The sequence below is a fragment of the Necator americanus genome (genome assembly GCF_031761385.1).
Source record: "Necator americanus strain Aroian chromosome Unknown Necator_2022.05.29.01.08, whole genome shotgun sequence".
NCBI lineage: Eukaryota > Metazoa > Nematoda > Chromadorea > Rhabditida > Ancylostomatidae > Necator > Necator americanus.
The window spans coordinates 2589-15195 of NW_026986549.1; the positions used below are offsets into that span (position 1 = coordinate 2589).

Consider the following 12607-nt stretch of genomic DNA (forward strand, 5'->3'; position numbering starts at 1 on the left):
TAGGCTAATAAGGCGCTTGAGAGGATAAATTACTGATGACCTTAATTTTTCCAGGCTCTGACGAAGGCGATAACGCCGAAACGTTAGCTGTTGCTTAATAAAGAAGATCAATACCAATCTTGGCTACAGCTCAAGAAAATCAATCAAATGCCCTTTCAACATCCCAAGATTCAAAGACAGTTGAACATGGGCAATACAACGCATTATTTTCTAGTTTTATCGTCTGGTTTCATACGGTCATAAAAATTTTGATAACAACAGCTACTCGGTGGATTAATATTCATTAACATCTCAACTTCACACATGAGAATTAATGGAGTAATAACGGACGTTATATTAAGTGCTGTCGATAACGGAACTCCTAAATCCCATATCCTCGAGCTTTTCCTGGAAATGAGGAGAGTTTAATGCAGGAATAAGTATCTTTCCTAGATTTATACTCTCACATTTCTCTAACTTTGTAATTTAAATCTTTCGATACAATTAGTACCAGTCCGAACGTCCGGTTGAAGACGGACTTCAGAGTTTTTGTAGTGTTCGCTTCGCTCACCTTCACTGACCAATAAGAAGTGGTAACTTTTTTTGTGAAATTACAACTGTTCTTTTCTTCTATCAACTTCTTTTTCGAATTTTTTCTCAAAAGTATAGGCATAGATCAGAGATTTGATTATTTTCTTCCCGAACGCGTCTGTACTATATTTGGAGAGCAAATAAACCTAATTTTACATCTATGTTTGTCTGAAACCTCAACAATTTGGAAACATCCGAACCATGAGTTTCCTCCGCTCTCAACTATCAGCTTAGAATTATGTGCTAACATGAAATGACGTGAACAACATCATCGTAGTGATGAAGATAAAACTCTACGTCAGACTACGTAGACGTGTGTTGGTTGGTATTTTATCTAAGCAGTCGTTTGTATGTGTGTTTTCACTTTTTGAAGGAGATATTATAGCAGCGTCAGGGAAATATGTTTGGAAATAGATACGCGAATGAGTCATAGAAACCCATTGTACCGCTGTGGCTGCCGCACACCAATCCGACGCAGTGGGACCTTTCTCACCCCATTTTATAGCTATCCTACTCCGGAGCAGAACTTGCCGCCGTAGGACCCATATCGCCGTATTTTACCACGTTGGGGATCCGCCCACCAATCCGATGCAGTGGGACCTGTCTCACCCCGCTCTATTGCGTTCTGGCACCGGTGCACCATCCCGACACGTTCCCTGGGACACACACACACATGCACATACACATACACCTACATCTACACATTCTCATACACATACACGTACAAATACATACATAAACACATGCACACATACACATACGCATACACACATATACAGATACACATTCACATACACATACACACACACGGACTAAGAGCGTTATTATGTAGCATGATTATTACAACACGTCCCCAGTTAAGAAATTACTCTCAAGTGATTTGTAGAGCAAAAATGTGATTTGTTTCCTAGAAAAGTGAGCTTGAGATTCCTTCCTTGCGAAGCTTCGTGGAACATCAGCATGGTGCCCAGGTTATATGTGGGCTTTAAATTTATCAACTGCTAAATATTTAGAAAACCTCAAAAAAGAGAACTTCCCAAAGCATTACTTCCTTCACTTTAAAAAAAATCTACTTAACGAAAAAAACTCACTATCCGTTAACTTTTGACCTTTGATCGAACTAACCAACTTTTGCTTGAATCAAAACATTAAACTGCGGCAAGTGTTTTCGTTCTTAAGGGTATTGCTAAGACGGAACTCATCCTCTTATGCTGTTGTTAATAGAATTAGGGAAAATTCACCTTAAATAGCATAGCAAGCGTAAGAATTTCGTCGCGAACATCATCGTCCACATCTTTGTCTTCGTACAACTGACCAAACTGGAAAGACCAATTTAATTCAAGTTAATTTAATTCAGCAATGACTATGAACGGATCATTACTTCGATATGAATCTTAGAGGCTAGTCAAAGTTTTGCATCTGATAATAGGGTTACTTTTTTTCTCGTATATTATCGAAACGCTCGCTTTTAGGAAGTTTTTGGTGGAACAAGAGCCGAGCTGCGAAATCTGGATGATTAACTGACTGACTGTATTAAAGGGAACTGTTTGTTTTCATTAAACACGTTATTTCCTAGAATGCATAGCTTTTAAAAGGAAAATTAAAAAGAAAATTCTTTAAGGGAACAAGAGCTCACGAAACGTAACATGATTTCTTTTTGTTCTTTTTTGTCAAGCAACATGAAATCGGGACCGTACATTTTTTCACCTTTTTCGATCACTGCTCTTGTCTGGAATTGACGCAGAATAACGCAAATGCTAACAGAATCCCGTCATTAATATTAATACAGGAATTTTCCTTGGAGAATTATTTGCAGTTCTTTTTTCTCGAAGTTTACACGTTCCCAATTTTAGACGGCGTCAGATGTGTTTAACCTCAAGAGCGAATTGATCGAGGTAGCGCAAATGGGAGCGTAAATGCGAGTGAAACACAGAAGAAGTGTCCTGTGCGGCAGCAGAATCGCATGTACCACAGTAAATCGCTTGAACACACTGAGTGCCGACTATAAACGGGTACATTGTTGCCAGTGTTCTCCTTCTCCGAAGTGGTCCAATCAAAGTACTCGACAGCTTTCGGCAGATTTTCAACCAAAGTTTCTTTAAAAAAAATATTCCCGGATTGAAAATCACTAGAGAAGCATGCTAAATCCAAACACCGTGTTCTGTTCACTTTCGCGGGTAGACATTTCTTCGACCTTTTTAATGCGTTCGTCGTGGGACAGAGTTCCGTTACGAATCACATTAATGATCTGATCGGTATGATCAATTTTAAAGAAAACATTACAATAGTTTCTGGTCCTATGTCCGTACCTTTTCGCGATCGATGCAGTCACGATTCGAGAGGTGAACGAGACCATTCTCTATAATTAAGATAAATGCTGCCTTTTTCTCCACATAATTGATAATATTAGTTGTTGTATATTTATTTCTTATTTTTGCGAAATTCCACATATTATCTAGTCACGAGAACTTGGAGAAAACCGGTTACAATTGTTAGATGTGAAAGACACGTTGGTATTTTTATTCGATCTTCCTAGTGCTGTTTTATCCCATTTTTTCCATGAAATATAAATGAAAAACTTATCCTTTGGATCCGTCATAAAGTAGAAGCCGAGAACACATAAAGGACAGAGTAATCTTAGCATTTCTCTTTCTTAAATTAATGATCTGAAATTGAATAAATTACAGACTAAGAGTTCAAGAAAATGAATGTGGAGCGAAGTATTTAATTCCGAGTCTATTACATTCACTTTTTTTTAATGGGAGATAATGGAATAAGTTCTGGGATTTCAGTATGTAAGATGTTTCCATGTTTATAGGGCGGGTGTGGTGCAGTCGGTAAGCGGTCTGTTGTAACCACACGCTCGTTGGTTCGGAAGCGTCCTAGTGCAAACCAAGCCGATAATCCCTCCGGGGGTGATAAATTGGTAACAAGCTTGTCTGGGAGGATAGAAACACTGACTTGGTCAACGGCTGCCCCCTCCCCAAGTCATTGCATAGGTCAAGACGATCTACAAAATCTCAACGATTACGACTTGCAGTAAAACGCGTTGGCGCATCCCAAGTGGATTGATGCGGCAGTGACTTTATCTTTTACTTAAGTTTTTAATGAAGAATTACATGCATAGTAGCTAGTTTTAGTAAATTTAACCTCGAAAAATTTCAACTATTTGAAAATGCTTAAAACAACATGAAACCAGACTTAGTATATATATAGGATTTATATATTCATGCATTCACGGTACAGCCAATGCAAACATTACAGTAAAGTAACTCCTTCTTTTGAACAATTCTATACGAAAAAATGTCAGCCTTATGAATTATGTTAAGGTGCTTGATGAAGTGCTGGAAGCAAGTCATATAGTTGAACCAGGTTGGAGTGCGGATTGTATCGTTGATCGTGACAAAATTTTAGCTTATGAATTATATTAAGGTGCTTGATGAAGTGCTGGAAGCTGTTACTAGCTGTTATTTTTCGTATTCATTTTTATTTGGAATTTAGAACAGACGAAATTAGAACAGAACAGAACATCTGAACTTTTCCAGTCTGGAAAAAAAAGTTTGTGATGCACCGTTCCAGAGCCAATCACGATTGAGGAATTATCGACGCCATCAGCTTACGTGGCAGTGGTAATCCTTATCTCATTCTCCCCATCATTTATTCTCTCCAGCTTTAAGCTTCACCTCCTTAAGAGAAACCGAGAAGTTCTTTTTTAACCAAAAATCGACATGGCAGGTCCGAAAGGTGAGGTGAAGACTGCAGAGCAAAATTCCACCAACGTGTATCTATTCCTGTTGTGGTGCGGACTAGAAAGAAACTCTGCGATGCGAATTCCTTCACAAAGGGCATCAAGGAAGCTACCAGGAGACCGCTCCCGGTTTCAATGCCGCGAAAAAATTTTGCTGTTGAATTTGCGGAAAAATACTTATATAACTCTGCATATGCTGCCCTCAGCACTGGCGATTACAGCCAGGAAAAGCGTCTGAGAAAGAAGATCCGTCGCGCGCTGCGACAACGAATGGATGTCATCAGCGGAGGAGTTTGAAAAGGCGTGGTAGAACAAAAACTAGCAAAAGCCTATGCTTTGCTGAAACAATACAGCAGCAGATTGAAAAATGATCTTCAGCCTTCGACACTGTTAGTAGAGTGTAGATGTAGCAATCCTTTCAATTTAGAGGGATCACTTCGAAACCTTGCTGCATCGACAAGCTCTTGAACGAGAGGTGTGCGGTTACAAACATGAGCTAGTAACGAAGCCCCAGCAGTCCGTTGATATAGTCACACATAATTATAAAACTCGTTTCAGATCTCGATGAACTTCGGTTTAGACGTGTACTTCGGCCTTCCAGTCACGACGGCTTCTATTTCCTCTCTCTACTATCACTTCTCTTTTTTTTTGGTCACGATCTCTCCTACTTCTCTTTGAAGGTGCCGCAATTCCAGTCCTTTAGTCTATTGCTTCGCGTTTTGTTCGTGGTTATGAGTTGTTTTTTTTTGGCTTGCGGCACATCACTCACCTTTCGATTTTCAGATAAGTTTGGGTAAACCCGACAATACTAGTAACTGTCTATATTCGCGGTGATGTATTCTGATGATGTCGACCAGCCTTTCATGGGCCGTCCTGAGGGCGCATCTCCGCAAGGGGACCTGGCGCCCTATCGTTCTGTAGCCGGGATCCGGCCGAACCAAGGACAACTTCGCCTCGCCGGGGGGAGGGGTCCGACAGTCGCGATTTGCATTGCATAATCCTCGATCAGCATGCCATCAGTGTTGTTAACTCGTATAGGGGATTTGATAAGTCCATGGTCTCGGTTAAGGATTATGTGTGGGTCTATGACGTGAAGCCCAGTCGTCAGGCGCTCGGCAACCCTAGCGCTGTTTTGGCACAGCCCCGCATTCCTCGTATGACGGCGCTCGAGAACAACTCGGCCTACTTCTTCAGAGCAGCTCGTTTTGTGTTTGCGTCTCCCGATACCCTACAAGAGCCTGTCTACGGACTTGTTCTAGGTCTCGTCCGCCGCAGGAATCGAGTGACCCCCTTCGGGGAGTATTCGAAGGTGCGCCGGATGCAGTTTCCCTCACACCCACTATTTGCGAGTTTCGACTCGATGAAGCGCGCGAGGATCAGTTCCTCTCGGCCAGGACGCGATACAATGTCTCCTCGGCAATGCGGTTTTTAGAACCCCCTGCGTCTGAGCACGCCCGTAGGCAATTGTGTCACCTCGTTCGTCGTTTTCTCCTGATGCACCCAGAGGGCCCTGCGTGCGTCACGCCTGACCCAGGAAAACGAGCAGTGACTGGACGACAGAGCAGGGTCGTTTGAAAATTATCGTCGTTTTCCGGACCTAGCCAAGCGCAAAATGGCCCGGATCTTCAACGTAGCCTGTTCGGTTTTATCAGCAATAAGCATAATGCACGACGACCGGCAGACGCACTGGGTGACTGCAACGATACCCAGTTTTCAGATCTTCCCATTGCGGGTCCATTTCGTCCTCACGGACATGGCAACCGAAGCCGGATGGGCTGGTATCCGGCCAGTAGCCATGTGGATAGTCGGCGCTAATACTCTCACGCGCGCCACAGTCAGACGAGCAGACTTGGACTCGCAGTCCAACAACCTGAGGGTAGTAGTCGGTATGAGCGGTTGGCATAGTCGGTCGGTAGAGCGTCTCGCCCACGAACACGGTCGCCCCATTGATGAAGGCGTCCTCCTCGCGCATCGCAACGAAGACATCGCGACGAAGGCTTCGGCTACTGCCGACCCCGTAGACGGGCACATTTCGAGGATGTGCTTGATAGATAACTTCGCGCGAGGATCGGTAGTCTTCGCCATCATGGATCGAGTATATGGCTCTGCCCCCCTTGGTTGCCTCAATCACGGAGAAGACGGGCTGGCGGCCCCGATAGCTCAGGACACGGTTGTCACGATACACGGTCGCGACGTCACTCTATCCACGGAGCAACGCGAAGCCATAGCACTGGGGGTCGGTGACATCCCCATTACTGCTATCCAGGCAGTTTTCGGTACGGGCAAGACGGTCGTTGGTGCAATTATTGCTGCTCGATGGACAACAGGAGGTGCCTTCGTCTTGGCAACAGCAAGCAGCAACGCGGCTGTAGCCCGGATCGCTCAGACGATGTTATCGCCTTCGGATTATAGGGACCTCAACGTGTAACGGTTTGTGGCGGACTCAGCAGCTCAGAAGAATCTTACACCTACACCAGTCGACCTGAATAAGATTCTCATGTCGCTAGGAGAGACCTACGCCAAGGCCCTTTCCGGCACAGAGAGGAGTGTGTGTGATCGTTTCACAGCTGGGTGTAGGGTCTTAGAGCAATACACCAATGACCCCGAACTCGCTCTCCATATGACTGAGGAAGATAAAGAGGAATATGCTGTGGCCAAGCAGCATGTTTCTCGGACTATAGAGCAGATGATCCTGCTTATGCTCAAGGTCCGTCCTCCCCAAGGGCTATGTATAACAACTGCGTCTCTCCAGAACACCATGGGTAGGGAACATGGTGCCTTCTCCGGATGTAGCGGCCGGTTTAAAGTCCTCATAGGTGACGAAGCGTCCCAGATCCCAGAGCCAGTGCTGGCGACGTTCGCGAATCTTTGTAAACAGTACGGAGGCGGAAGTATGCCTGGAGCTTTTGCGCCGGGGTCTGACACCAGCTCAGATCTGCATCACAACGTTTTATCGGTTAGTGCGGGCAGCCGACGAACTAGGTGTGGAACTATCCACAGTCGACTCCGTCCAAGGAAAAGAAAAAGAGGTGTTCCGTAGCGATATCTCGGTGTCGCCAAAGCCAGTTCATCTTCGGACACGTTCGTTCCTTTCGCCGCGTCCCTTTCTGGGGTTGTGTGATCAGTTGGGCCAGCTCCCTTAATGCCATTGTGCCTGCAGCAGACCTCCTTCGTTTCTTCGAAAACGAGTAGTTATTGCCTCGGCCGGCGTGTTATTTATGTAAATATGTAAGTACGTAAATATATTATAGGCAAACATATGCATATATCTATATATCGGGTAGTGCAGCGGGTTGTTTGTAAAAATGTAAAAGTCCGGGACGGACTTAAAATAAGGGGAGGGGGGAGGTGTAAGTGATGCAGATAACGCGCTCTATCGCAAGTTCATCGATACCGTAACATTCCCTTTAGGGGCGGAGCAGTCTCGTGGCTGGGCTCATAAGAGCCCATGCCTGGAGCAAACGGGGAGCACCCTAGCCACTGGTTACCTGCACACCGAGGACCGATCAAGGACGCATGGGACAACGACACCAAGGACCGCATCGCTAGCCTGAGCCTCTCGAGGATGCTCCCGATGCTCCCGAAGCCCAGATCATCTATTAGAGGTAAGGCTTCTCCTTGTGTGGGGTGAGAGCTGCTTCCACTGCGCGACGCTTACTACATACAACATAACAGGTGATCACAGTTATTGTTATGAACAGCGGCTTCAAGCTGTGCATTCTCAGCTAACCAGCTCGTGTTTTAGGAGACATATTTTGGATTGTTCTACGTTGAGAACGCAATTCGTTTTCCTCCCTCAAAGGTACTGCAGTTTTTACTACTTTACTTTTTTTACTTTTTACTTTCACTTTACTCTCTAACAACCACAACACTCCACATCTTGCTGATTACACTCTGAATCACTTATTTCTGCACACTACTAAAAAGTGAAGAGCGGAGGAAAAACTAGCAGCTTTTCCGAGGAAGGTAAACACCAACACATTCTCGTTTCCGGTCTTTTACGCATTTGTAGTCTTTGTCTATGTCTACCTCCTCGAAGGAAATTGTCTCTACGCTCTTGCGCGCGTGCCAGAGCGAGAATTACCGGTGGTAACTCATTGTAGTTTTCCGTAGCAAATTCAAGGATACCTAAGAACAAAGTGTGGAGATTATTGATGTTGGTGCTGAATAGAGTTAAAAACAGAAAAACTGCGAATTCTCCACATTCAACTGGCGTCAACCAACGATCTCCGTTCGAAACCTGACGAATGAACAGTCTGACTCTAAATGATATATCATCTGCGCTCTCGTAATACATACATGTGGATCCCTTTCCATTCGACTTCGATTAGATATTTCCCCAACAACACGAAGGAAGAGGCCCCTAAAGAGTGGAAGAATGAACTGCAATAACTTTGAGGAATCCGAAGATCGCCCTATTGTGTCCTCAACCTTGAACAATCATAAATATATCTCCTAGAATGCTACACACCTTATACGTATACGTTATAACATATACGTTTATGACTGCTATTACTCGTGATTCATTTTATTAGACAAGCTGAAGAAGATGTTTTCCGCAGCTAAAGGAAATCACGACTTAAAAGGAGCAGGATTCCGACAAACTCCACTCAACAACAAACATCCCGACAACGCTCACTAATGATGCAGCCTGCGAACTCCATTCACCTGAATCCAAAAAAGGCTTGGACTTTGAAGTGACTTCAGAACTAGCTTACTGCAAAGTACTTTTCACAGCTTACGTGGTTCCAAATTTCGAAATCTCTCATCGGTAGTCGAATTATGGATAACAGTTTTGAAGGATTCAGCTTTTCCTCCAGTGTTCAGGTTAAGATTTCGTCAGTATGAGTACACAATAGTACTGCATTTTTTGAAATTTACTAAATTACTCAAGGAACTGTGTTTGAAACTACTTATATGTTGTTCGTAACTGCCCATATTTTAGTAGATCCTCTTGTAAGCACATGAAAACGAGCTTCCGTTACAACATATGTGAGAAAGCAGAAAGGTACAAGAATGGCAGAGAAGACAGTGACAGTGATAATGATACTAAAGATCAACACAACAAAATCTTCTTTTTCGTTTGTTGTCACGTGGTTGCGTCCTGCAACAAAACTCTCTCTAGGCACTCGAAAATTAGAGAGTAAAATACCTGCTGGAGCGCTCTACACTTTTTTTTGACAGATTTTTTTCTGACTATTTCGAAGTAATAGAGAAAATCAAACGCAAGAAGAAAATTTCAGAGCCATACTGATACTTATGTTACGAATGAAAATTGGAACTGCTTTTACTATCTTCTGTCGCTATCGCTGCTGTTGCTACCTTCCACTGGCGTTGTGCAAAATGGAATAAACTTACCGACAGTTAAAATAACTGATCTTTTTGTTTTCGACTATGTATGTTTGGCTTTATCAGTAGTCAAAACGGTATGGTTTTAATCTGCTAAACTCGAGTACGTGGGCGGAAATTGCATTTTTCACAGATGATTATACGAAACCGGCAGCTGCTCAGTCATTCAAAATCAACAAATGACTCTACATATTCAAGTATTTGTAGCATAAATGTTGCAGGAGCTACTCCCCCCCGCTGCGATCATAGGCACTTACATGAATTATGAAGAGCAAAACAAGAAATTTTCCGTGACGAATTGAAAAGTATGGAATGGCATCTCGTGAAAATTAAAGAGATGAACGATTGATTGGTGCACAATAAAATCAGCGTCTCCTAGTATCCGTGACGGGAACATTTTCTCTGCAAGCGTCGAGTTTACCACTCATGTGTCGCACGTGGTGGGAACTGGAGCAGCAGGTAAATTTTTTTCCACACCAAACATTCTTGTCCTGGCGAGCTCAGTTTTCACCAGAAGTCTTCCCCACCGATAAGAATCAAGGAACCACTTTGCGAAATGTTTGTCAAGGAAAGGAATCTTAGCGGTGCTTTACTCCTTTGAGACGTCAGATTACAGAAGAGATCTAAAAATTTGATTTCGTTCTCATCTCGGGAGACCAGGCCTGAGGAAGTACCTCCGCTGCACATGAACACCGTAGCATGACACGTCAACGCCACACATTCATGAGGTCATAATACGTTGTAGAAGGTTTAAAGCTGTTCAGAAGAAATACCGCCATGTTGTTCACAATACTGCATGTCTTATTCATCTGAGAATGATATCTAAGTTATATGCAATTCCCTCCTATGCAAAAAAAGGAACATAAAAATGTCAGTATCAGCTAGTGTCCACTGGAGCACTTTTGTCTATTTCCTCTTCACTTGTGTCATCTGTGCTCCCGTTGTTCATCGATTTGCTCGAGCGGTAATGTTTCCACTAATACTACCATTTGTCCAAATCGTGCGCATGTGTTGCTCTCTTCTCGCGGAAAACTCAAAGGGCATCTTTTTGTGAAGGATTTCGTAGAGGTCTGACCATCAGGCCAGCAGTTTTCTTGCAGTGCGTTTGATGTCGTGTGGTATACAGTTATTCGCGGCTCTGGTCCAACGATTGTCGTTAAAACGCACCAAGTGTCCGGCTCATTTCATTTTACACTACTACTTGGCATACACGGCAGAGTCTCTAATCTTCGGTCAGTAACGTAGGAGTGAAGTTGAAATCCCTTCTTTGACTTGCCAGAAGCGGGATACACCTAGCATCACCCTTTCAATTGCACGTTCAATGACGCTCACCACGTTTTCTTCTTGCTTGCGAAGTGCCCAGTTTTCTAAAGCATAGGTTAAAGCAGGTAGCACGGTAGTATCGAAAAGGTGAGCATACAGCCGGATTCTTCCTTACATCCTCGACGCTCTTATATGCTCCCTAAACTGCGCGTTTCCTCCTTCCCAGCTCGGAGATCAGGTAGTTCATCATGTTAATCTCCCGACCTAGGTATACATAGCTGGTGCATTCGGATATGTTCGTTCCGTTGAGCGTGGATGGGGCATCAGAAATCCATCTGTTCTACATGAACATCGTCTTGCCCAGGTTCAGTTGGAGACCTATCGTTCTAAGATAGTGTAAATGCCGGTCGCCCACTTTCAGTCCCAGGTTATCTCATTAAAATCCTCGCATCGCGTTTTTGAGAGTGGACCTGAATATTTTGGGTGAGATTGTGCCTCCATACGAACACCTCCCTTCACGTCATTATTGTAGAATGGGGGAATTTTGGTAATAAAGTTACTATACAACTTCTGAAGTACCTTCATGTACTGAGTAGGGACACCTAGGTTATCCGAGGCCTCCAAAACCACTTCGATCTCAGCTAAGTGAAAGGCTTTTTTTTAAGTCGACAAAGGAGAATAGCGGCACTTTGTACTCTCGTGATATCCCGATGAGTTTTGAGACAGTGTTAATGTAGTCAATCGGGGTGAATATTTTTCGAAACCCTGTTTTCCCGCATGGCTCCACTTCATCTAGCACTCATTCAATCCTGTTAAAGATCAAATTTTTTAAGGAGTATATAAACGGCGGATACCAAGCACATTGGGATTGCCGATGTTATGTGGATCTCCATTATTATACAGCAATACGATATCGCTGGGTTTCCACTGTTCACTTCTGGGATGAAGTACTAATCTTCTCTCAGATAGTGAGGAGCAAAGTGGAAGTGAAGAGATCTGAGTAGAAGCCGTAGATGTCCTCCTCTATCCTCTTTCTCGATGCTGTAGTTGTTCCGTCTAGAATGCGGAGATCAGTCATTTTTGTTTTATGATTGGGAAAGTTCCGACGAGGGGCGTGTTGCGCTGTCGGTAACAGGTCCGTTGTAGCCCACACGGTCAACGGTTCGAAACCGCCCTAGTGGAAACCAAGCCTTTCATCCCCCTGGGTCGATAAATTGACACGAGTCTTATCTGGGAGGATAAAAACACAGACTGGCCCCGTAAGTCATTGTATACACCAGTACGCGCTCCGAAACCTGAACGAAGTCCAGTAAAACGCGTTGGCGTATCCCAGGTGGATAGACACATCGATGACTTTATCCTTTTGAAGCTCGGACAGGCGTAACAAAAGCTCTTTTCTGCCTCTGCACCTTCAAGCCAAAACTTCTGTTCTTCTCTTTTTTTGGTCTTCATTCATCGCCTTTCAAGCCTTGCAAGCTCGGGCTTGAGTTCTCGATTGCTTGCGGCTCGCTTTGCTCCACGCTGCTCCATTTGCTCAAGAGTTTTCTTAGAGAAGCAGCTCTTGTTGGTTTTAGATTTCATGAAAGTCGTGAAATGAAGTCATGAAGCCATGAAGGTGTTCATGACTCGTGAAGTCATGAAAGTGTTCAACGAACCAATCGTTTTCCTCTCTATTCC

General features: G+C 43.9%; 3 protein-coding genes across 6 annotated transcripts; 2 read left to right on the top strand and 1 right to left on the bottom strand.

The window, feature by feature from the left end:
* Nucleotides 1–336: 336 nt before the first annotated feature.
* On the bottom strand, nt 337–3020 carry RB195_026550 (uncharacterized protein; the record flags this gene model as incomplete). 3 transcript variants are annotated; one of them, XM_064177032.1, is made up of 4 exons in its annotated part: nt 337–387; nt 1812–1889; nt 2207–2299; nt 2880–3020. In XM_064177032.1, the coding sequence occupies 4 exons, from the start codon at nt 3018–3020 to the stop codon at nt 337–339; spliced, it is 363 nt and encodes a 120-aa protein (XP_064071039.1). The 3 variants fall into 3 exon arrangements, with proteins under 3 accessions (XP_064071039.1, XP_064071040.1, XP_064071038.1); XM_064177033.1 differs by lacking the exon at nt 2880–3020 and adding an exon at nt 2445–2588; XM_064177034.1 differs by lacking the exon at nt 2207–2299.
* Nucleotides 3021–5981: 2961 nt separating this feature from the next.
* RB195_026551 (uncharacterized protein) lies at nt 5982–6746 on the top strand (the record flags this gene model as incomplete). 2 transcript variants are annotated; one of them, XM_064177035.1, is made up of 1 exon in its annotated part: nt 5982–6746. In XM_064177035.1, one exon carries the CDS (start codon nt 5982–5984, stop codon nt 6744–6746), a length of 765 nt encoding a protein of 254 aa, XP_064071041.1. The 2 variants fall into 2 exon arrangements, with proteins under 2 accessions (XP_064071041.1, XP_064071042.1); XM_064177036.1 differs by having other exon boundaries at nt 6072–6746.
* A 192-nt stretch (nt 6747–6938) lies between these two features.
* On the top strand, nt 6939–7872 carry RB195_026552 (uncharacterized protein; the record flags this gene model as incomplete). The annotated part of the gene is made up of 4 exons (XM_064177037.1): nt 6939–7025; nt 7071–7209; nt 7280–7399; nt 7730–7872. 4 exons carry the CDS (start codon nt 6939–6941, stop codon nt 7870–7872), a joined length of 489 nt encoding a protein of 162 aa, XP_064071043.1.
* Between the last annotated feature and the right edge of the window lie 4735 nt (nt 7873–12607).